We start from the raw sequence: 26,220 nt of genomic DNA, 5'->3' as shown, positions 1-26,220 counted from the left end.
TGATGTGCCTCAGGCAGTTATGGGTTTCCTTAATCAAGAAAAAGAATGAATGCCCACTTATGGTAGTCCTGTTCAAAGAGGTTAATCTGCCTATATAAGTTGCATGATAAGGCTTCAGGAGTTACTTCTACTGCCAAGATTCTGGGGAAACACTGCAGTGCAGCATACAAGCTTAGTTAACAAGAAGGGCAATGCAGAGGAACACATCCTTCCACAATTTTGCAACAGTAAGTTTCTCCCAAGCCAGGAAAGTATTGTAGATATGCACACAACACACACACACACACACACACACACACACACACACCACATACTAACACATACACATCTGAGATGCTCCATTTCTCATCTCCTCAGGGTTTGCCCATCAGAACATAGACACTTTTCATAAAGTTATAGTTTTGTCATTTTTGAATAAGATGTAAATACACAACAGCTGAGAGTTTCCCTGACCTGCTTTGAGAAACATGGGAAGGAAGGAAGGAAATGTTTTGGTCCAGGAGCTGAGCCTTAGAAATTCCTCATCCATTTCCCATGGTTGTATTATGCTGATTTATCCTGGCAATGTTTCTCCTCCATTGGAGACAGCAGGGAGATGCATATTTATATGTTTCCAGCCATCAGCCAGAAATCTCAGAATCTCCTGTCCTTGGTGTCGCTTTAATTAACACAGTCCTGTGTGCTTGGTGACAAAATTGGGTTGCAGGGTGGCAGGCGTTTAAAGCTCAGAAGGGAGGGACGTATTTCTGTGAGCCAGTTTTTCTTCATGGTCTCTATTGCTAACTTTGGCAATCCATTAATAATCTCTTTGTTAAGGGGGAGGGCTACTGGAAGCAGGGGAATGGGTGAAAATTAGGCCAGCAAATCCATTTTAAACCACATCTGCATAAGTAATAGTGGTAGTTTGTTACATTGATACTAAGCCTGAGGATGAGCCCCCGCCAGATGTGATCGGTCCAGACTCAGTGATGCTCGTGCCAACTTTATGATATGTTTGATTTAGGTAAAGAGAATGGAACCTTCTGGGACTGGACTGTTATTAAACACCATCTGCACTTTTCACTTTAATTAATATTGTAAGAATTAAAATCCCTTGCTTTCACTGGTGCATTAACCCTTAAGCTTGAGGAAAGATGAGCAGAAGTGCTAAGTTCCCATAGGCATATCAAATTCAACATGTCTAAAACAGGATTAATTAACGTTTCCCCTAAACTCATCCTCTTCAAATTCTTTATCACCATTTAGGCTACTGTTGTTGTTTAGTTGATTACTTGTATCTTACTCTTAGTGACCCCCCAATGTTTTTTCTTGGCAAAGATAATGGAGTCCTTTACCATTTCCTTCTGCAGCTCATTTTATAAATGAGAAAATTGAGGCAAATAAGTGAAGTAACTTACCGTCACACAGCTAAAACATGTCTTTTTACATTTGAATCCAAGTCCTCCTGACCCTTTTGGGGCTACCATCATCCTTTTTTTCAACTAGATTTACAGCTTCATTGTCATTTTCATCTCTTCATTCATATCTAGTCAGCTGCCAAACTTAGACTTCCTTTCTCCAAAAAAAAAATCTCTCCTATATGTCACTTTATATCATCACCTAGTTCTGGTTCTTGTCACCTCTTTCATGGACTATTGCAGTAATTTCCTAATTGTTTTACCTGCTTTAAGCGTCTAATCCATCGTCCATTCAGCCAGTCATTTCATTACCATCCCCTATCCTGCTTCAATTCAATAAATGTCAGTAGTTCTTACTCTCCAGAACTAAATAGAAAGTGTTTTATTTAATATTTAAATTCCTTCACAACTTTACTTTTTTCTCATTATAGAGTCTTCTTAGATCTTGGCTAGATTGATCTACCTGCTGATCTTCACATAGGACATATGACTCCCTGTCTGGGTATCTTGGTACTGACTGTCTCTTTTGCCTGGGAAGTTTGCTCTCCTACATTCTACCTCTTGGAATCTCTGGCTTCCTTTAAAAACCATCTTAAATCTTACCATCCACAGGTGGCCTTTCCTGGATTCCTAATTGCCTTCAAATGTGAACTCCTATTCACTTCTTATGTGCTGTATTGCCTGATTAATGTGCATGTTGTCTCCTCTTTATTTATTTATTTATTAGCTCTTTAGACAAAGGGTTATGTTTATGTTGTTTTTGTTTTTGTTTTTACTTTCCTAGTTATCAAAGGAGTGTGTACCTTTATAATAAGAACTTACTAAATAAATGAGAAAAGTACACAGAATATGTATCTGAAGATCTGAGGTCAAATCATTGCACAAAAACTTATTAGCTATGTGACCCTGGGCAAGTCACTTAACTTATATTAACCTCAGCTTCCTCATTGGTAAAATTTAACTGACAAGATAGTTGCAAAGATCAAATGATGCAATGTAAAAAATACTATATTATAATAGCTATTTTCTTTTTATTAAATGTTTATTAAATGATTAAAGGGTCTTATTCATTTTCAAGAACAATGAGTTTATTTGCTGGAAAGTTTTTCAGCTTCTGGGCCCTACTCTTCAAAATTTTTCAGCAAAATTATCTGCTCTTTCATTCTTTCTTCCCAAGTTGGAAGGAGAGCTATCCCTAAATTTTACTAAGGACTACTCTGATGAAGGTCATTGAAGAGATCCTAATTTGAATAACATTAAGACCTTACATAGGCCATAGTCCTTTTAGAGCATTCAATCCAATTGATTATGTCTCTCTGCATACTGGGTAGGCAAGTCACCATCCCAGGAATGCACTCCATTCTTACCTCTATCATTTGTAATTCTTTCCAAACTCAGTTCAAGTGAATTTTCTTACCCATTAAGTTTTTAGTACTTCCATCATATTACTTTACATGATAATTAACTGTTTAGGTCTTATTTGTATCCTCCATGAGTAAATTTATAAGGTCTTTGAAGTCAGGGGCCAACATTTTTTTTTTTTTTTTGCATTTATAACTTCAGATCTTAAAGCACAATCTTCCACAAAGTAGGTACTTTAACATAAATTGGTTTATTGGAATAGAATTAAATTAAATTGAATCAGTTGAGTAGTGATCAAACCTTGTACAGAAGAGGATCTTAAGAAGGCAGGAGTAAGATTTATGATGGAAATGTCTCCCAAGCAGGCAATCATCAATGCCTATATCTTCTATAAAGGCTATGTAACTCTCTCATATAATATGTAAAGACAGCTAACTGTATAGTGCAATAATAAATGCTAAATGCATTAGAAAGAAGAAATGAAATGTGCTGCATGAGATTAAAACAAGGTTCAGGCCAGACTTTAGGATAAAGGGCTAAGTTGGATATTAAATTTGACAGAAGAGAGATAGACAGAGAGAAAAAGATGGAGGCAGAAAGAGAAGGGAGAAAGAGAGGAAGAGAATAAAAAAAAACAGGACAGAATAGAGAGAGACTGGGCATGGAGGGAATGAGATGCCGAGAGAGAGACACTGAGAGAAAAACAGAGACACACATAGACAAAGACAGAGACAGAGAGATAGAAAGACAGACAGAGACAAAGATAGGGACAGAGACAGAGAGAGAGCTAGAAGAAAATCTTAGGAAGCTTCTAATTCTACCCAGTTATTTTAGATTCAAGTTATAATGCAATGAACATATCACAGAACCTGGAGTGAGGAAAGCCTGAGTTCAAATTTGATCTCAGATACTTTAATGGTGTGATTAAACACTTAATCTCTGTCTCAGTTTTCTCATTTGTAGAATGGAGATATTAATAACACCTACTTTCCAAGGTTGTCACAAAGATCAAATTGTATACATTTATAAAGTGCTTTAAAAATGTTAAAGCACCATATAGATACTAGTTATTATGATTGTTATTAAATAAGCATTTGTTAAATACTTGAATACTTAAATCTAAGTGCTAATGATACAAATGCTTAATGGAATTCCCTCAAGGATCTTAACAGGTTGAGGATGAAATACAACAGGTACAAAGATAAGTTGATATCAAGTTTACACAAAACATTTGGGAAAATAGCACTATTAGCTATCCATCCACCCCAAAGAAGTATAGAGTACTAATAACAAGGTAGGGTGTGTGTGTGTGTGTGTGTGTGTGTGTGTGTGTGTGTGTGTGTGTGTGTGAGAGGAAAGACTTGAGGCAGGAGAGATAACATACAGAACATTGAATCTCAGAAGTGAAATAGCAGAGCTCCCTAGTGTATCTGATACATAATAGATACCTGATAAATATTGATTGATTAATTGGAAGGCAAGAATGTTAAAAATCATTTCATGTCAACCACTGTCCACCCCTTTTCATTATCCTTACACAAACTCTTCAATAATCCATTGAGATTATCTTTTAAAGTGTCAAGTGGTTCACTATTACAAAAAGCAACCCATTAAAATTCTGGATATTCTTTCTTCCTCCCTTCCTCCCTCTCTCCTTTCAGGATGCTCTAATTTCCTCCCCTTCTATCTTCAGATATTATCTGTGTTTGGATTTGCATGATAACCAAGGAAGGCTGTTTTTGAAAACCACCTAAGGCAAGAAGAACTTTTTAGCTTTGCCCTCTCCACTTTGCTAAAACTCAGAGAGTATTAGAGAAGGAGGAGAAAGGCAAGAAGGGAAAATGGAAGGATGGATGCATGCAAATTTCTCAGATCTCAATGGGAGTTTCTGTCCAGTCTTTAAGGAATGGGGGAAACCAACCTCTTCCTAACTCCATGATTGCTAATGGAAAATGACTGGAGTTGGGTATTAAGCAGCAGGGGGATGAACATTTCAGCAGAGACCTCATTTTCTTGTAAACACTCTCAGTAATAAATAACAAAGGATCAGGGAGCCAGCAGAAGCAGCCAGGCCTGTCTTTAAATAAAACATGCTTTTGAACATTGCCATGAAATCCTGATTTTTCATTAACTAGGCAGGTAGTTACTTCTTTGGAGTTGTCCATCTCTGGGACTATTGAAAGCTTCTGTTTTCCAGCTATAAAAAATAGACTTATCTATGGATGGGGTTTTGTTTTTTGGTTCTGGCCTTTCATCCCAGAACCCCATGGAGGGGAAGCTGTACACTTCCAAGAAGTCAGAGGACAACACAGCTATTTGTTCAACTACATTTGAAGGGAAGCTAATTCACTTTGTTTCATTTGGGTGTTTGTGCTTTGGGACATGCTGGGTGACTTGAGACAAGCTCCTTCATTGGCTCCTATTTCCTGGGTGGCAAATCTAACAGAGCTCTCTGTTGACAAAGGTTTGGGTATTTAGAGTGACTGGATTTTAATTATTAGATGTTTGTGCTTTGTAAAACCTACCCTACAGTTGTTGTGGGCTCCAGCAGGCATAATGAAATGAAATTTGAATTTTCAAGGAAAACACTGTTTGGATTTCTCAAAAAGTAACTTGAAGGGATAGGAAGAACTAAGCAGTATCAGCTTATTTTTTTTAAATTTTTTTTTATTAAATCTTTTCATTTTCAAAACATATGCATGGATAATTTTTCAACATTCACCGTTGCAAAACCTCATGCTCCAAATTTTCTCCCCTTTCCTCTCACCCACTCCCCTAGATGGCAAGTAATCCAATATATGTTAAACATGTGCCATTCTTGGAAAGAGAGGAACACTAATCCATTACTGGTGGGACTGTACATTGGTTTGACCATTTTGGAAAATAATTGGGAATTATGGAAGAAAAATTACTAGATATATAATAACTTTGGCCTAGTAATCCCACTGTTGGACCTATATCCCTAAGATATATAAAGGTCTCATATATACCAAAATATTTATAATAATTATGTGATAGAAAAAAAAAAAAGCAGCAGAGAGGATGCCCATCAGATGGAGAGTAGCTGAATATATTGGGGTAGTGAAAAAAAAAATGTTTTTAAACCAATTTTATTTGTAAGTTTTGTTTTTGTATTATTTATATTTCACCCTGTGTTCTTTCCCCTTATATCTCTCCAAAGTCAACTCTTATTAAAAAGGGAAAGAAAAACACAAAGCTAATCAAATCAATTAATATATTGAAAAAGACTGTGGTATTATTTACCTGTAGATTCCCACTTCTGTAAAGAAGTTATTAGGGGTCAAGTTTTACCTTTATAATTTCTCAGCCTCCATTTCCATTATTTTGTGGTTGGAAATAATATACTATTTCTCTACTATTAGCAACAATTAATAGGAAGAATTTAAGGAAGACTTGTATGAACTCATCCAAAGTGGATTCAGAAAAATAGATAGTAATATACCAAGTAATCACATATTTTGAGTACCGACTATGTGCCAGGATTTGGAGAAATAATTACAAAAAGTAAAACAATTCATACCCACAAAAGGCATATATGTATATGTATATTGTATTTATATAAAAATATTTGGTACTCTAATGCATAGGTAAGAAGATAAGAGAAAAATGTTTATTAAGCACCTGCTATGTGCAAAGAATTGAACTAAGTAGTTTACAGATAACATATCATTTGATCCTCACAACTCTTTAAGTAGGTGCTCTTATTGTTAAGTTGTTTTTCAGTCAAATCTGACTCTTGGTGACTCCATTTGTTATTTTTGATTTTTGGGGTTTTTTTTTTGGCAAAGATAATAAAGTGATTTGCCATTTCTGGAAGTGAAGTGTAATGTACTAGCAGTTTGGATGAATCATAAATTGTGGAATTGGGACTTGTGTTTAGTAAACCTGGAATGGCAGGTCAAACCTAGTTTTTGAAGAGTTTAGAAACCAAAATGACACCATTTTATTGAATCCTAAAGGAAATATAGATCCATTGGTTATTATTGATTAAGGAAATGCTATAATCATACCTTCATTCTATGACAATTACTATAGTACAATGTAGAGAAAATATTGCAATGGAGAAAGACATGAGGCAGGGAACTGCCTGTAGTCTAGATGAGAGGAAACAAAATCTTCAACTAAGGTATATGGAGATTTTTAAAAAGAAGAGATAAATTTGCTAAGGATTATATATGTGAAGTTAAGGGAATTAGGACTTGAAGGTAACAACAAGGTTTTTTAAATGGGTGATTTAAAAAAAATGATGTAGCCTTCATCAGTAGTATTCAGAAGCAGAGTAGGTTTGGGGAGGGGGGGCATAAAAATTCTGTTTTGGACATATTTAGTTTGACAGATCTTGTAAGACACAGCTGTTTAGAGATGACCAAGGAGGCAGAGCCAAGATGGCAGAGAAGATACACACGAATTTCCAAGCTTCATTCTTCCCTCAATACCAACTAGTTAAATCAGCCTCAAAAATAACGCTGGACTGATAAAAACCACAAGGATTAGAAGCACAACTTACCAGTTGAAGAGAATCTGGAATTTTGACAGAAAAAGTCGGTTCCCAGGGGATGAAAAAAAAGACCAGCACAGACAGGGTTGGACTAGGGGCTAGTACACTGTGCCAAATGGGCTGGGGAGAACTCTGGGATCAGAGAAGCCACTGAGATAGAGGAATCTGGCATAGGCTGATAGCTCTATTCTGCTTATAAAACAGCAGATCAGAAGAGAAATCAAGCCACTTTAAAATATAAAGCCAGAAAATATAACCACCCCAAACCGGAAGTGACCTACCACTGATATTGGCACGGCTGTGCAGCTGCCTTTTGCTGTCCGGGCTTTTCCTTGGGGCAGTTAAAAACCTGAACAGTGGGGGACACAGCCTGAGGCAGCCTCTAATCCACATAGTGCGGGGCTTAGCCTGAGGCAGTGGAATTCTCAGAGTAGCAAAACTCCAGTAGCAGCAAAACTCCCACAGCAGTGGAACCACTGCAACAGCAACTGTGCTTTCCAGGCAGAGACTTCCTGTTTGAGCACAGGGGCTTTTCACATCAGCTGCTAATATCCACGGCCCCAAAGAGGCTTTGGCTGGAGTTTGTGATGCTTTTACTGTTTAGCCACTAGCCTCAGGGCAGTCTCTAGGCCACACAGCCCGGTCCTTTGCTGGGTATTCCTTCCAACCGTTCTAACCACCTCTGAGTCATTTCCAGGGAAAGGGGAGGGGAACTCTCTCCCAGAGCTCTCTCTTAGCCCAGTCACAGGATTTCTACATCCTATCCCTGGTCTGAGAGGAAGCTAGTAAATTTCCTACCCAAGGGCAGACCCCCACTGAGTTTTAACAATGAGTAAGAAACTGAAGAGAACAATTGACACCTTCTATACAGAGAAAGAACACGTATCCAATCCCAAGGAGGCTAACAGCAGAGAGTCTGCAGATAACACCCTAAAGGGGAATGATACCTGCCCCCCATCACATAACTCTTTCCTAGAAGAGACAATTAAAAAGTTAAGAGAGTTTGAAGAAAATTGGGGAAAGGAAAGAGAAGCTATGATAGAGAATAACAACGTCCTGAAATCTGAATTGGAGAAAATAAAGAATTCACAGGAGGTGCAGGGAAATAAAATTTGTAAATTAGAAAGGGTTAAAAAATCACAGGAAAGTAAGATTTCTGAATTGGAAAAGAAAAAAAAATTCCCAAGAAAATATGATTTGTGAATTGGAAAAAGAAAATAACTCACCAAAACAAAAATAGTGAAATGGAAAAAAATTCAAAAGAGCAAAATAATTCATTTAAAAACTCAATTGGACATATACAAAAAGATCTAAAAATGTGAATGAAGAAAATAACTCATAAAAAATCAGAACTGAACAAATAGAAATGAAAGATTCATTGAGAAACCAAGAATCTGTCAAGCAAAACAAAACAAAACAAAACAAAACAAAAAAAAAAAAAAAAAAAAAAAAGAAAAGAAAAGAAAAAAGAAAACCTGGAGAATAATGTCAAATATTTACTGGGAAAATCTATAGACCTGGAAAATAGATCTGGGAGAGATAATCTGAGAATCATTGGACTTCCTAAAAACTATGATGAAACAAAAGAGCCTAGATTCTATTTTACAGGAAATCATCAAAGAGAACTGTCCAGAGATAATAGAAACAGAAGGAAAAATAGGCATTGAAAGAACATCTTCTGAAAAAGACCCTAAAAAAAAGAACTCCATGGAACATTGTGACTAAGCTGCAGAACTACCAAACTAAGGAAAAAATATTGCCGCAGCTAGGAAAAAACAATTCAAATATCAAACGTGCCACAATAAGGGTCACTCAAGATCTGGCTGCCTCCACATTAAAGGATCAAAGGGCCTGGAACCTGATATTCTGAAAGGCAAAAGAACTAGGATTGCAACCAAAAATAAACTAACCAGCTAAGTTAAGCATTTTCTTCCATGGAAGAATATGGGCATTTAATGAAACAGAGGAATTCCATTTGTTTCTAAGAAAAAAAAAAAAAAAAAACAGACTTAAACAAAAAATTTGATCTACATCCACAAGACTCAAGAGAAGCAGACAAAGGTAAAAAGAACTCTTGAGAACTGTATCTCTGTTGTTGATATAAAGTCCACATGGATAATTTGATTTTACTGATATAACATAAAAAAGGGAAGTAGTAAAGGGAAGAGGATAGTCTCAGAAAATGGGAAAGAAGATATAAAAAGAGAGAAACTACATCCCAGGAAGAAGCATAGAAAATTTACCACATCTGAGGGAATTTAGAGAGGGAGAGAAACATTGTGTGAATCTTACTCTCATCAGAGTAGGCTCAAAGAATAAATAATTGACATATTTGTTTTTCAGAGAATTCTCTCTCACCTCAATATAAGGGGGGAGAAGAAAAGGGAAAAGGAAAAGAGGAAGGGTTCAAGAAAGGGGAAGGGACTTAAAAGGAGGGGGGAGGAATCCTAAAAAGGGAGGGCTGCGTGTAACAAGTGGGGTCCATAAATTCAATACTAGGGAAGGGGCTCAGGGAGGATAAGGGGGAAAAAGCATAATCTGGGGATAATATGATGGCAGTAAATACAGAATTAGTAATTTTAACTGTAAATGTGAATGGGATGAACTCTCCCATTAAATGGAGGTGGATAGCAGACTGGATCAAAAATCAGAACCGTACAATATGTTATTTACAGAAAACACATTTAAAACAGGGAGAATACAAACAGAGTAAAGGTAAAAAGCTGGAGCAGAATCTATTATGCTTTAGGTAAAGACAAAAAAGCAGGGGTAGCCATCCTTATCTCAGATCAAGCAAAAGCAGAAATTGATCTAATTAAAAGAGATAAGGAAGGAAACTATATCCTGCTAAAAGGTAGCACAGACAATGAAGCCATATCACTACTAAACATATATGCACCAGTGGTATAGCATCTAATTTCCTAAAGGAAAAGTTAAGAGAGTTGCAAGAAGAAATAGATAGCAAAACTATAATATGGGAGATCTCAACCTTGCATTCTCAGAATTAGATAAATCAAATCACAAAACAAATAAGAAAGAAATGAAAGAGGTAAATAGAACATTAGAAAAACTAGGTATGATAGATCTTTGGAGAAAACTGAATGGTGATAGAAAGGAGTATACTTTCTTCTCAGCAGCTCATGGAACCTATACAAAAATTGACCATATATTGGGACATAAAGATCTCAAAATTAAATGCAGGAAGCAGAAATAGTAAATGCTTTCTTGTCAGAGCACAATGCAATAAAGAGATACATTCAACAAGAAGTTAGGGGTAAATAGACCAAAAAGTAATTGGAAACTAAATAATCTCATCTTAAAGAATGACTGGATGAAACAGCAAATTAAAGAAACAATTAATAATTTCACCCAAGATAATGACAACAATGAGACATACCAAAATTTGTGGGATGCAGCCAAAGCAGTAATAAGGGGGAATTAGAGGCTTACTTGAATAAGAAAGAGAAGATCAATGAATTGGGCCTGCAATTTAAAAAGCTAGAAAAAGACCAAATTAAAAACCCGCAACCAAAAACTAAACTTGAAATACTAAAATTAAAAGGAGGAATCAATAATATTGAAAGTAAAAAAAACAAAACAAAACAAAAAAAAAAACTATTGAATTAATAAATAAAACTAAGAGTTGGTTTTATGAAAAAGCCAATAAAATAGATAAACCTTTGGTAAATCTGATTAGAAAAAGGAAAGAAGAAAATCAAATTGTTAGTCTTAAAAATGAAAAGGGGGATCTTCCCACCAATGAAGAGGAAATTAGAGAAATAATAAGGAGTTACTTTGGCCAACTTTATGCCAATAAACTTGATAACTTAAGTGAAATGGATGACTTCCTCCAAAAATATAGGCTTCCTAGATTAACAGAGGAGGAGGTAAACTGCTTAAATCATCCCATTTTAGAAAAAGAAATAGAACAAGCTATTAATCAACTCCCCAGGAAAAAATCCCTAGGACCAGATGGATTTACATGTGAATTCTACCAAACATTTAAAGAACAATTAGCCCCAATGTTATATAAACTATTTGAAAAAATAGGGGATGAAGGAGTTCTACCAAATTCCTTTTATGACACAGACATGGTACTGATACCTAAACCAGGTAGATCAAAAACTGAGAAAGAAAATTATAGACCAATTTCCTTAATGAATATTGATGCTAAAATCTTAAATAAGATATTAGCAAGAAGACTTCAGAAAATCATCCCCAGGATAATACACTATGATCAAGTAGGATTTATACCAGGAATGCAGGGCTGGTTTAATATTAGGAAAACTATTAGTATAATTGACCATATTAATAATCAAATTAACAAAAACCATATGATCATCTCAATAGATGCAGAAAAAGCATTTGATAAAATCCAACATCCATTCCTACTAAAAATGCTTGAGAGTATAGGAATAAATCGACTATTCCTTAAAATAATTAGGAGCATATATTTAAGACCGTCAGTAAGCATAATATGTAATGGAAATAAACTGGAACCTTTCCCACTAAGATCAGGAGTGAAACAAGGTTGCCCACTATCACCATTACTATTCAATATTGCATTAAAAATGCTAGCTTCAGCAATAAGAGTCAAGAGATTAAAGGAATAAGAGTAGGTAATGAGGAAATCAAACTGTTACTCCTTGCAGATGATATGATGGTATACTTAGAGAACCCCAGAGATTCTAATAAAAAAGTTATTAGAAATAACTTTAGCAAAGTTGCTGGATACAAAATAAATCCACATAAATCCTCAGCATTTTTATACATCACCAACAAAATGCAACAGCAAGTGATACAAAGAGAAATTCCATTCAAAACAACTGTCAAGACTATAAAATATTTGGGAATCCGTCTACCAAAGAAAAGTCAAGAATTATATGAGCAAAATTACAAAACACTTGCCACAAAAATAAAGTCAGATTTAAATAATTGAAAAGACATTAATTATTCTTGGATAGGCCAAGGGAATATAATAAAGATGACAATACTCCCCAAACTAATCTATTTATTTAGTGCTATCTCAATCAGACTCCCAAGAAACTATTTTAATGACCTAGAAAAAAATAACAACAAAATTCATATGGAAGAATAAAAGGTCGAGAATTTTAAGGGAATTAATGAAAAAAAAAAAAAAGTCAGATGAAGGTGGTCTATCTGTACCTGATCTAAAGCTACATTATAAAGCAGCAGTCACCAAAACCATTTGGTATTGGCTAATAAATATTGCTAGTCGATCAGTGGAACAGATTAGATACACAGGACAAAATAATGTACAACTATAGCAATCTAGTGTTTGACAAATCCAAAGATACCAACATTTGGCATAAGAATTCATTATTTGAAAAAAAGACTGTTGGGATAACTGGAAATTAGTATGGCAAAAATTAGATATGGACCAACACTTAACACCATATACCAAGATAAGATCAAAATGGGTCCATGATTTAGGCATAAATAATGAGATCATAAATAGATTAGAGTAACAGAGGATAGTCTACCTCTCAGACCTGTGGAGGAGGAAGGAATTTATGACCAAAGGAGAACTAGAGATCATTATTGATCACAAAATAGAGGATTTTGATTACATCAAATTAAAAAGCTTGTGTACAAACAAAACTAATGCAAACAAGATTAGAAGGGAAGTAACAAATTGGGAAAATATTTTTATAGTTAAAGGTTCTGACAAAGATCTCATTTCCAAAATATATAGAGAATTGATCCTAATTTATAAGAAATCAAACCATTCTCCAATTGATAAATGGTCAAAGGATATGAACAGACAATTTTCAGATGATGAAATTGAAAGTATATCCACTCATATGAAAGAGCATTCCAAATCACTACTGATCAGAGAAATGCAAATTAAGACAACTCTGAGATACTACTACACACCTGTCAGATTGACTAATATGACAGGAAAAGATAATGGTGAATGTTGGAGGGGATGTGGGAAAACTGGGACACTGATGCATTGTTGGTGGAATTGTGAAAGAAGTCTAGCCATTCTGGAGAGTAATATGGAACCATGCCCAAAAAGTTATCAAACTGTGTATACCCTTTGATCCAGCAGTGCTACTACTGGGCTTATATCCCCCAAAAATACTAAAGATGGGAAAGGGACCTGTATGTGCCAAAAGGTTTGTGGCAGCTCTTTTTATAGTGGCTAGAAACTGGAAAATGAACAGATGCCCATCAATTGGAGAATGGTTAGGTGAATTATGGTATATGATTGTTATGGAATATTATTGCTCTGTAAGAAATGACCATCAGGATGAATACAGAGAGGTTTGGAGAGACTTGTATGAACTGATGCTGAGTGAAATGAGCAGAACCAGGAGATCACTATACACTTCAACAACAATACTGTATGAAGATATATTCTGATTGAAGTGTATATCTTCAATATAAAGAAGATCCAAATAATTTCCAATTGATCAATGATGGACAGAAACAGCTACACCCAGAAAAGAAGCACTGGAAATTGAATGTAAACTATTTACACTACTGTCTTTCTACCCAGGTTACTTATACTTATATACTTATTACTTATGTAATCCAATTCTTATAGTGCAAAAAGAAAATTGGATTTACACACATATATTGTATCTTGATTATAGTGTAACACACTTAATATGTATGGGATTGTCTGTCATCTAGGGGAGGGAATAGAGAGAGGGAGGGGAAAATTTGGAAAAATGAATACAAGGGATAATATAAAAAATTACTCATACATATGAACTGTCGGAAAAAAAAATTATAATTATAAAATAAATAAAAGAAAAATAGAAATGTCCAAGTGTCAGTATATACTATTTACCAGAGCTCTGGAGAGAATCTAAGGATAGAAATAGAGATTTTGTTGTACTACAGTTCTCTTTTAATGTCCTGACCCAGTTTCCCTAATTGTCCTATTCAGATTATAACCATTCCCTCTTAATGTTAGGATAAAGGTCTTATATCTTAGACCTTAGGCTATAATCATTCCCTCTTAATGTTTGATGGGATAAAGGTCTTTATATATTTTAGACATCATTAGACTATCAGGTGCCTCTCCAGTACCTCCCTCCATTATGCTTGCCTCCATTATATAATCTTCATCCTAGGTGCCTCCCCCCATTAGGTATCCCCATCCAGGTACCTCCCCCATTATGTCATTGTTCTTGTTACCCTATAAAAGAATCTTGTATCCAACATGCACTGCTGGATTCTTTGAGATGATAGTCTCTTTCAACTCTGGGACCAAACCATGGATCCATTTGGTCCCAATAAATCTCTCCTATTTAATAAATTATTAAATACTCTCTAATCACTATCTTGCTCAGTTTCTTGGGCATTACAATTTGAGAGTCATTTATATAGATCTAATATATAAACCCATGGAAGCTAATGAACTAAGGAAGCTAAAGAGATCTAAGGACTAAGCCTAGTATGTACCCAAAATGATTTCAGATATCATTGATATTATTCTTTCTAATATTAAGTTTAATCTGCTTTGTATTTATCTTATAAACGCATAGTTATTTGCATGTTGTCATTCGCCTTAGGAAGTGGATAGGGAACATATTTTTACCATTCTTTGCATCCCTAGTGCTTAGCACAGTGTCCATTATCTCAATCAATGACTTGATCTTTATTGTCTACTATGTTCCAGACATAGGATTGTGTTGGAGATATAAAAAGATCTAAAAGAAAGTCCTTGTCCTTAAGAAACTGACAATCCAATGAATGTGGATAAATATTTACAAATTGAGCTATATAGAGGGTAAATAAGAAGAAAATTGGCAGAGGGAAGACATTGTAATTAAGAGGGAATGGTAGGAGACTTTTAGTAATAGACGAAATTTTAATTGGTAATTAAACGAATCCATGGAGGTCCGTAGCAAAGGAAGAAGTGCATTGGGACATGGAGGAACAGTGAGAGAAAATGCCCAGAGACAGAGTATCTTTTTCCTGGAACAGCTGGGAGTAAGTATGAAGGAGTAAGATATAAGAACACTTTATTAGGTGTTGTTTTCCTATTTGCTTCTTTTCCTTTCTTTTTTTTCAAAGAAGAGAACATGTGGATGGGAGGGTTTTAGAAGGACAATACTGGTAAGTGATTAGAGTGTAAAAAAAGACAACTGAAATTTTTCATATTAAATTAAATTTAAAATAATAATCACTCCCCAGTGCATGATTCAATCAAATATTGAACAGGTGTATTGCACTTAAAACAGGCTGATGTATGGACAGCCTATCTTGGCCCAGGTTTTCACTGACCTCAAAGAAATCCAGTTATGGAATTTGAGATGAAATTAATGGAATGAATAACATTTGGCTTCAAAGGATATAAAACATGGGGAACAAATTACCCAGTTCTGTCTGAATCACAACACTGTGGCTTCAGGCAGTCTTTTAGCCTTACAGAAATGGCTCAGACACTCTTGTTGAATGGGTAAAGAATGTAGTAAGAAGACTTAGACATTTATAGTTTTAGAACAAGAGATATTTCGTCAAGGAACAATGAGGCAAGGTGGAGTTTTTTATATATTGGTAATTACCATCCTTTTTCTACCTCATAGAATTTTGTATTGTCTTTCTCCTATGCATTTTTATGAGATATGGATTATTATTTGTATTTTTAATTTATAGATTAATCAGACTATATATAAGCCCCTAGAAAGCAGGCTTTCTGTCATAGGACCTTTGCATTGCCCACTTTATAACTACATCAAAGCTAGCACAGTAATCTATGGATTTTATCAGTTAAAGTTACTTGATTCATTGAATGACTCAATGAATAAATTAGATTTTCAGCTGTCCCAAAGGACATCTTCAGCTGACACATGCTGGCCACCTGGACTTTAGGATATCAAAAAGCTGAGCTTATCTCCTTCTCTAAAACTTAAATTCTCAAATACTCTAAACCTCAGTTTCATCATCCATAAAATAGGCATAATATTTGCTCTGCCTATATCTTAAGGCTCTTAAAAAATAAAAAGAAAAATGAGATATAAAAGACCTTTTAATATTTAGTTTCCCAAGGGCAGAATAATCATGCCATTGTTTCAAGGGAATTCTTTAAAACCTCTCAACATTTTTAGTCTGCTTCACACATTAACTCTTAATTACATTCATATTTATACATATAGTGCTTAGTTATATTTATCTGTAAATAGATAGGCACATATTTGTAAATATTTTCTCATATACATTCTTGCCTTCACTAATTGCTGCCCACGTCGATATTATCCCTCCTTTTTGTATATAAACTCTCTAATTTATATCACCGCTCCTACTTCCCCCCTGCTTTTTTCCATTTCATATTTAACAATTCCAATTTTTTTTTTCTTTGTAAAGTTTCCAGGATTCCATTTCTATTGCCTTTACCCTAGTCCAGGTTTTTATGAGTTCACGCCTGGGTTCCTGCAACCACCTTCTGGCTGCTAGTCTTAGATGTTAATATTTCCCCCTTAATTCATCTCTGATAGAGAAGCTGTTTTTATGGTGGATTAATGTCAGAGGTTCTAACTTCAACTTACTTATTGCCTGTGTGACCTTAACTTAATCAATTTCCATTTCTTGGGTCACAATTTCTTTACCTGTAAAATTAGGCACAAGTGTGTATATGAATGTGTGTGCATGCATATACAAGAAAAAAATGAAGATTTAATTTTTTCTATTAATTTTCTTTGGCTTTATGTCATATTGTCCAAAGCTTTCATATATATATATATATATATATATATATATATATATATATATATATTTTTTTTTTTTTTTTTAATATGCTCCATGATGTATATTATACTTTGTTTTTCCATCTATCTGTAAGGAAGGAAGGGTTTTCAAATCTATTTATCCACAGCCCCATATCTATACTGACTTATCAGTCTCACATCACCAACTTCCTCCTGGACATTTTGAATTGGATACTATCTAGGCATAGCAAACTGATCCATGTTCAAATTAGAACTCATTCTGCCCTTCTCCTATCTTCCTCAAGAAAATAGCCCTACTCTGTAGCTTTTCCTTATCTATGCCTCAACCCTGAAATGTTTGTCTTTGTTTGTTTGTTTGTTTGTTTTTCCTTTTGCATCCTGGCTACCTTCAAAAATTAGATCAAATTCCACTTTGTATAAGAGGCCTTCCTCAGTCCCCTCCCACTGCTTTTAATTTCCCTGAGGATCACCTCCTATTTATACTATATAAATCTTCTATGTACATAGTTCATTTGCATATGTCTCCTCATTTAGAAGTTGAGCAAGGATTCAAAGACTGGTTTTGCTTTTATCTGTATCCCCAGTATCCACAACATACTAAACACTCAATTATTGCTTGTTATTGTTGATCATGATGGTGGTGATTGATGATGATGATGGCAGTGGGAGAAATAAAAAGTAGAGAAAGGGAGGAAGAGAGAAGAGTAAGCAAAACGGGGAATGTGATATGGGAGAAAAGAGAGGAAAATGAAAATTCTCTTGTGATAGGGAAGATGATGCAGTGCCTTAGAGACAAGAAGGCAATTCCCCGACCTCCCTTGGTGCTGCTGCTGTGATTTCCAGTTTAGTCAGATCTTTAATGGATTAGGAAACTCAGTCATTATAAATTAGAAGTTAATGGTGCATCCTGTTTTTATATTGATTCTCAGCAGCAAATATTTCAGAATTACCAGCTCCCAGAACTAGAAGGGACTTTAGAGATCATGGAGACCAATTTCCTCATCTTAAAGGTGAGAGAATTGTGACCTAGAAATGTTATATGACTTGACCAAGGTCACACAGGTAAGAAATTACAAATTTGGACTTTAAGACCAGGTCTCCTGACTATAAATTTAATAACCTCCTTCCCTTTTTTTTTTTTTTTTTTTTTTTTTTTTTTTCTTTTTATACCACATGGCTAATATTCTGTGCTGGGAAACAGCTTTTCTCCTGGTTCCAGAGATACTACCTTATGGCTTTTAAAATTATGGAAATCTAAGTTTCTTTATTATGAAAACTCATTCAAAGATGGGAAAGACTGGCTTACAATTACAGATGAAGGCAGAAGTTTGCTCTGATGTTCTATCATTTAATTAATCCACAAACATTCATTAAAGTTCTCCTATGCTCTACATCTTGTGCTATGCATAAGGAAAACAGATAAAAGGAAAATGTACTCCTTGCCCTTAAGGAGTTTACAATTTAATTGAAGGAAGCAGGGAATAACATGCAAACAGCTACTCAACATGAACAAATTAGACACTCTCACATATACAATACAACTTTATAGGTCTACACATATATATGTATTTTATACACACACACACACACACACACACACACACACACACAACTACCTATCTATCATCTCTTGATCTATCAATCTATCTACATATCTTTCACACTGCAATTTTTCCCCATTGCAGTTTTGCTATTTCAAAACTTGGCATAAGAAATTAAGTGGAAATTTTGGGGGAGCTTTTTGGAAGCTACAGATAACAGAAAACATTTTGAAATTCAGTAATGCATAGAATATATGTATAGTAGTATATAATATCAATATATTTTATCTCATAATGTGGTAAACACCACATAAAAAAAGAAGAAAAAAATATCAATCTTTTTCTCCAATAAAAAGGGTTAGGGTTAAGATTAGATCATGGGGGCACTGCATCCCTAATTTCTGTGTTATGCAAGAGATAATTGCACACACACATATACACACACACATACACACTACTTTACATATGTACTAGGAAATTATCAAGAGACAGGACACACTAGACATAGAGGATGTAATTTGATCTGGGACTTCTAAGCAGCTATGAGGGGTGAGAAGGAAACAGAATACTCTATTTATTAGGCACAGCCAGTAGAAGTGCCTAAAGTCAGGAGATGGAGTGTCTTGTATTAGGAAAAAGGTAGAGACCAGAGTCACCAAAGAATAAATGATGTACAAGGGCTCAAGTGGAGCGCTTGGTAAATAGGTGCTAGGGAGCTGTGGAAGTTTATTGGTCAGACCTCTGCTTTCTGAAAATTATTTTCATGCTTAAGTGGAGAACAGATTGGACTGAAGAGAAATATCTAAATCATACTTGGCTTTCTTTTGGACCAAAGATTCCTAAAACTCAAGAAGTTCCCAAAAGAGAAGATTAAATTATTTCCAACAATTAAATACTTTGAGGTGTAGAAGAGAGTCCATTCCTGAGAAATCTAACTGTTTGCCTCATTTGAATCATGTAGATTTATTTTATGCTTCCTTGAAAAAAACCCACAAAGAATTTTCTTATATACCTACTGGATAGCTCTTGCTCTGCTTTCCTTTTGGGTAGCGAATATTTTGAAAGGAGGTTAATCATGAAAAATGGGTTGCTTCATGAGGAAGTGAATTTCTTATTACTGAAATTCTTCAAGTGGAAGACAGATGACTGTGTATAATGTTGTAAAGGATTCTCTTACTTAGGTTCAGATTGAATATTTTTTTCTAATAAAGGAGCCTATGATTTGTACTTAATAGGCTAAAAGGGATATTCAAGATCATCTAGTAAATATTATTTTTATAGAATAGGAAATGGAAGCATGGAAAGGTTTTATGCTAAATGAATTGCCCTTAATTAAATGGAGCCTAGATTTGAATCTGCTTCTTCTCCCTATTGATCCAGCACTCTTATCTACTCTTATCCATTGAAATCTGACAATTATTCAATAAGCTGAATTTGAGTATCATTTTAAGCATATATACTAAGCATGGTGCCAAGTGAGATGGCCAAAAATAAAAATAAAAAAAGAAAGAAACAATCCCTACTCATGAAGAGTTTACAATCTATTGGATTCCTTCAAACTCAGGGATTTTTTGAGTTTGAGAAAATGCTTTTCTGTAACCTTTTTAATCCATGTCTCCATTTATAAAATCATGAAAGGCCTTATTTACAGTGGCATTTTCTTAGATTTCAGAGAAAGTTCTCCTCCAAAGATTGTAGGAAAGGGGAAATTTTAAACATAGTAGATCACAATCATTTTTCCAGCTTCTAGCCCAAGACTAAAATGAATTAAGGAAAGATATGGGAACAAAGATCAGTCATTCACATTCCCTTCCTTTGACCCCTTTGGTCACTTGTCAGATTTTATAACAGTTAGGGTTTTCCATGTCTCCCAGAGAGCAGGGAGAAGAATGGAGGTTGATGAGGAGCCACTTCCATGAGAAGCAAAGAATCTTTGGGCATAAGGGGCAGGGAAGAATTTGATGGAAGAACATTAAGATCCCTGGTTTAGCATGATAAATGATCAGAAGCCATCTAGGTCAAAATGTAAATTTTACTCTTGAAGAGCATGAAACTCAAAAATGTTACATGACTTATCCAAAGTGACACAGGTAAATCCTCTCATACCAAAAATGGTGTTTTTTTTCCATTGTTACCCACTGTCTAATCTTAGCATCCAGAGAAACTAGGAAATAGGCTATGAAGTTTCTCTAATGGACATTGTTATCAATTTGTACCATAACATTCCTTCTGGAGTCTTGGAAAAAAAGAAAAAAAAATACTGGTGGAAGGAGAATATTCTACTAATTAGAAAAATATTTGTGGTCTTTCTTTATAACATAATCACATTAGTAGGGATAATTGGACCTCAGTCTCCTGTGTTTTTCAAGCTGTTTGACCTCTTTCTTTTCTCCTTCAGAGAAAGTAATAGGAATCTATGACTTAGATTTATAAGGGACATAATTACAGCATCTTACTAGTTGTAGAAACCTGTTTTACATATATTGAATATTGATTTCTTTCCTGTTACAAGTATATTTATCTTCATTGCTCATGTAACTACTTTCTTGACACAGAAAGATACATTTACAAATATTCTGCATTGATTTATCTCGTGATGAAAACCCATCTATCTATTTTGTTACAAATATATTTACAATATACTGATACAGATTTATTGGGGATGGAAAAAAAAAAGTATGGAAAGGAAGGGCAGAATTATGTCAGTTCCTCTCCTTCTTTTAGTGCATTCAGAGAGGGAAATTGATTTTTTTCCAGGTGAGAATATGTTAAAAGATGAAGCTGGGTCTAATTGCTTTGGAGAAAAGAGAAATCTTACAGTGTTAAGTTGAAAGGGAGGGAGTTAGTCAAGTTCACATAAACTTGGGAAGTGGCATCCTGAGAAAAGTAATAATGAGACATGCAGGAAGCAAAGTAATGAATCAGTCTTCATCTTCTCAGCTCATCTCAACCCACCTCAGTCACTTACATTCTGGATAAATTACTTAATATTTCTGGGCCTCAATTTTTCCATCTGAAAAATAATGCAGTTGATGGCTGACTTCTGAAGAGGAGACAGCATGTGTCAGATGGATCATACAAATTTGAAGACAGGCTTTCTTCAGACAGCCAAGATTTTTTTCATTTGAATTGCAACAGACTTTTCCTATATGAATTGATTCTGCCTGTTAGAATGTGAGCTCCCTGAGGCCAGAAATTAGCTTGCTTTTCAATTTGTTTACCTAGAACACAGCACAACATTTGTACCTGGTTCATGTAATGAATTATTTTTCATTCATTTATTCAAAGTAAAGCAAGAATAGTAAACTGTGCTTTTTGTTTTAATTTTGTCTATTTATTTTAAATGTATTTATTTAATGTGAATGTATATGCATATTCATAAATGTACACATATACATATTTATCTAATTTGTTTTATCTCAATTGTACCTTTTTTTCCACCAAATTATATAGCACGAATGGCAATTTGGGCTTTGGCACAAGTTGGTGCTAGAAATGAGAAGTTAATAAAACAGACATAGAAAACAAAGAAAAATGAATATTTGTGATGGGAATGAAGGGAATAAGAAGGATAGTTCCAGGTGAACAATGAGCCTAAGGATATACTACATAGGTATCTTAATATTCACAAATAATTATGTAGCTTAGAGGGATATGAAAAAGATGCAAGCCAGAATATGGATTTTACGAATGCAGATAAAACACCTAATTAGATATTGTTTGTCCATCATGGCAGTCTTATCTGGGAGGCATTCACACTGGGAATGCTTAGAGACTGGATTTAAGAGAGGTGCCAGGTTCAGTCTGTTGCTACAACTGTGACTAGCTTTTGCTAATCTGTAGTTGAAGACATGTAGAGAGAAGAAATTTCTTCCCCCCTCCAAAGAACATTTCTGCATAAATATAGAGAAGAAAGCTGTTAGGGACTGAGAAACAGGAATGGAAGAAGCTAAGATATGAAGCCTGAAGGCAAATATGTGGAAGAAGCTAGTGGTGCTTTAGCATTTCAATTTTGAATTATACCAAGAAAGCAGTAGCCTTAAAGCCATAAACATTGGGTTGCTTGGATGACACAAGGAAACCTTTCTGACCCATAAAAATGAAGTAACCAAAGAGTAATCAGGAGGTAGAACCCATCATTCCAAATGCAAGGAATGAAAAAGCTCTCCACTGGAGCTGGCAGGCAGTTATATATACATTTTCTTTTGGAGGAAATGGCAGCAATTTAAAGCCTTTCAGAACTTGACTCAACTGTGTAATTCATCCTGATGTTTTCCATTCATCAGAAGACTAGTGTTTGTTTTTATTAGCATGATTAAAAAATACAAGGGTGGGAGGAAAAATAGGCTTTACCCTATGGCACTCATCACAAACCTGGATGCCTTATAATGAAAGAAATACTGCATTTCAATTGGAGAGCATTTCAATTATTTCCTCTTTTGTTTCCTTCTATCTATGATACATGGAGCTGGATGCAAAGAGATATAGTTGATATATATATATATATATATGTGTATATATATGTATATATGTATTTGTGTGTATATATATAAAGTTTATACAGAATAATTTGAAACCTTACAATACTCTGTATATGTCTAATATTGTTATCACAATAATTATTTTTATGAATTCATAGAAACATAGATACATGCCTCCAGCCCTTTGTAAGCATGTTGAATGGCTTCCACCATGCCTTATGTAGTTCTGGGACTTAAGATAGAAACACAACAAGGAATAAATACCCATATAGTAGAAACTATTGATGAGAGACAGAGTGACAAAACAGAACTCAGTTCTTTTGACTTAGTGGAAATATATATCTCCTGGTTTCCTATAAGTAAGGATTGTGTGACTTCATCTCATATAGATAGACTCATAAACTTTAGCCCAAATTTTATCTTAAACCTCCAACTCAAAATCTGACCCTAATAAAAATCTCAGCCAGGACCTTAATTGGGCTTATCTCAGAGCCAAGTGAACTGATTACCCACCAAATTCTTACATTTACCCTCTGGCTACACTGCTTACTCTACTCCTAACTCATGCTAATCTTAAACCCTAACCCCAACCTTCACATAACTATAGAACTTTAACCCAAACCCTAACCTTGCCTATAAAGCTTAAGCCTAATTCTACTAGATGCTTGCAAACCTAACTCTAAGCCTAAGTGAAATCTTAGCCTAGACCTTAACTTTCCTCTGACTCAGAGGATTAATTACTATGGGTTAATTATACAACCTTCTCTAAGTATTATCATTTACCAGTCCTTCCCAAATCATCATTTCCTTAAACTTAGTGTCTACTCTTCCTAATTTAAGCCTAATGCTTATCCCTTTTTTATTGAAGCTTTTTATTTACAAAACATATGCAAGGGTAATTTTTCAACACTGACCCTCGCAAAACCTTGTATTCCAAATTTTTCCCTCCTTCCTCTCACCCCTTCCCTAGATGTCTATGTCTCTTTTTAAATATACAGTAGAAAGTTGATTAATTAATCAATGGAAATTGCAGCAGCATGTCTTCCAGCACTAATGTCTTGATGCTTTTCTGTCTTTCAGAACATTTCAGGATCTGTCCAAACAGATGGATATCTCTTATGGCACAGTCAGAGACTCAGCTGTATATGAATACTTTAGAGCCAAGGGGACCAATCCCTTGGAACAGGACAGCACATTTGCTGAGCTTTGGAAGACCATCAGCAAGAACAATGGGGCCGATAACTGTGTCTCCAACCCTTCTGAAGGCATCAGGAAGGTAAGATTGGGAAGCACAAAATACCTTGCATTTCCCTGGTCTAAGAAACTTAGCAGTATATGATGATGATGATGATGATGATGATGATGGTGATGATGATGATGATGAGTATGATGAAAAGCATTTGTTTTAAGGTTTGAAAAGTATTTTACATAAGATATCTCAATTGATCCTTACAACAAACCTTGGAACCAGGTTGAAGGAGGAAAAGGCTTCCTTCAGATCACAATGTCAGTGAATATCTGAGGCAGGATGCAATCTCAGGACTTCCTGGTCTTAAATCTAACACTCTAATCAGCAAACCACCTAGCTCCTCTAGTGAAAATATCTCTGGGCTAGAAATAAGAAGATTAATAAAAAGATCCTAGTCTTGATTTTGCTACTAAATAACAATTCATTCCACATCTGTGGACCTCAGTTTTCTTAACTGTAGAATTAGATTGGGCTAGAATATTGCTAAGGATCTTTCCATCCAGGAACAAGATACCAGGCAAATAAAATAATTGCCATTATGGATAATTTGACATTTGTCAAATAATTGGCAAAGCTAAACAAGAGCAATAACTCAAAAGTGGTGGTTAAGAAAAGATAAACATAGAAGGTGGAACCTGAAGGAGAGAAACAGTGGAAAAAACAAGTTATTTTTGGTATTAATATTGCTTTTATTTCCCGGAGGGCAGGAGTAGAGTAGAGATGAAAAGTCTAAACAACTTAAGGATAGCTGATTGTCCGAAACATTAATTTAAGCTCAACTTTAAATTTAAGATTCCTGTTCATTGAAAAAAAAAAAAATATATATATATATAATTTGAAAGCACAATAGAATTGAAAGGATATTGTATTTGGAGCCACATGTTTGGAGTTCTAATGTTGCTCCTGCCACATACTCTTGGTGTGATCCTGGGCAACTCCAATAACCTTGTCACTAAAATGAAGGAGTATTGAATACTTATGATGTTCCTTCCAATATAAATCTACAGTTTTGTAACCAAATGTACAAAGATGAGTGTACACAGTGACATCTCATGAAAGAGAGTGGCCAAGTGAGCCTGACTGTAGTACTTAGTGCGAAAGTATGTGAAAGTATTTAGGCAGAGACAGAGATAGAAAATTAGGCTTGAAGTGGATTATTGAAAGCCTTAAATATAAAACCATGATGAATATGGAAGAGTTTGGGCTTTGTCTAGGATGCAAAAATCAGGGCAGGAAGGAGAAGCATGTTTCATCCCTATGGCCATTCAGTTTGGATTATATACCTTAGGTAGTAAAGACCTAAGGAGGGTACTCAAGGAGGGAAATTACCCAATGAAATAGCAGAGTCTGGTGGAAAAAGAATTCAGTATGGACTCAGGACTTAGATTTAAATTTTTCTGATGCTCGTAAGACATAGTGGCTTCGGAGTCAGGAAGATCTACCTTTAGATATTACTCCAGAAATTTAATAATTATATGACATTGGCTTTTATATGCCTCAGTTTCATCATCTGGAAAATGTAGGGTTTGGATTAAACAGCCTTTGAAGTTCATTCCAACTGAGATCTATAATTCTATGATCAGATGAAGGTGATACTTTGAGAAGATTAATCTTGTGGTAGTATCCTTTAATAGCTTCAGTCAGTGCTGAATGTGGAAAAATACAAATTCAACCTCTGAGATATAGTCTCTGTATTTGTAGTCTATCTTTTTCACCTTGGTTCTTGACCTTATTAGTCATTAAGTCAACATATGTTTCCCATTTTGTCCTATTCTCTCTGCTCCTCTTTTTTAAAATAATTTCATCACGTTGGATTTGTACATTCAAAGAATCTCAGGACCAAGAACCTAAGCAGTCATCTAAGCCTGACCTAGGCATCTCTTCTTCAAACACTATTGCATAATATTGTATCTGATATCAATTTTCCTTCCTTCCTTCCTTCCTTCCTTCCTTCCTTCCTTCCT

At 35.0% G+C, this 26,220-nt stretch overlaps 1 protein-coding gene across 2 annotated transcripts in view; it reads left to right on the top strand.

The window, feature by feature from the left end:
• Positions 1-26,220, top strand: part of GRID1 (glutamate ionotropic receptor delta type subunit 1) — a 1,118,042-nt gene that overhangs the window by 1,015,913 nt on the left and 75,909 nt on the right. For both annotated transcript variants that reach the window (XM_074296389.1, XM_074296388.1), the window contains one exon: positions 24,088-24,283. In XM_074296389.1, coding sequence (XP_074152490.1) covers positions 24,088-24,283 — 196 coding nt within the window. The remainder of the gene's footprint in view (positions 1-24,087; positions 24,284-26,220) is intronic.

The sequence above is a fragment of the Sminthopsis crassicaudata genome, chromosome 2 (genome assembly GCF_048593235.1).
Source record: "Sminthopsis crassicaudata isolate SCR6 chromosome 2, ASM4859323v1, whole genome shotgun sequence".
NCBI classification, from domain to species: Eukaryota; Metazoa; Chordata; class Mammalia; order Dasyuromorphia; family Dasyuridae; genus Sminthopsis; species Sminthopsis crassicaudata.
The sequence above is the reverse complement of the archived record's forward strand: the minus strand, read 5'-3'. Positions and strand labels throughout refer to the sequence as shown.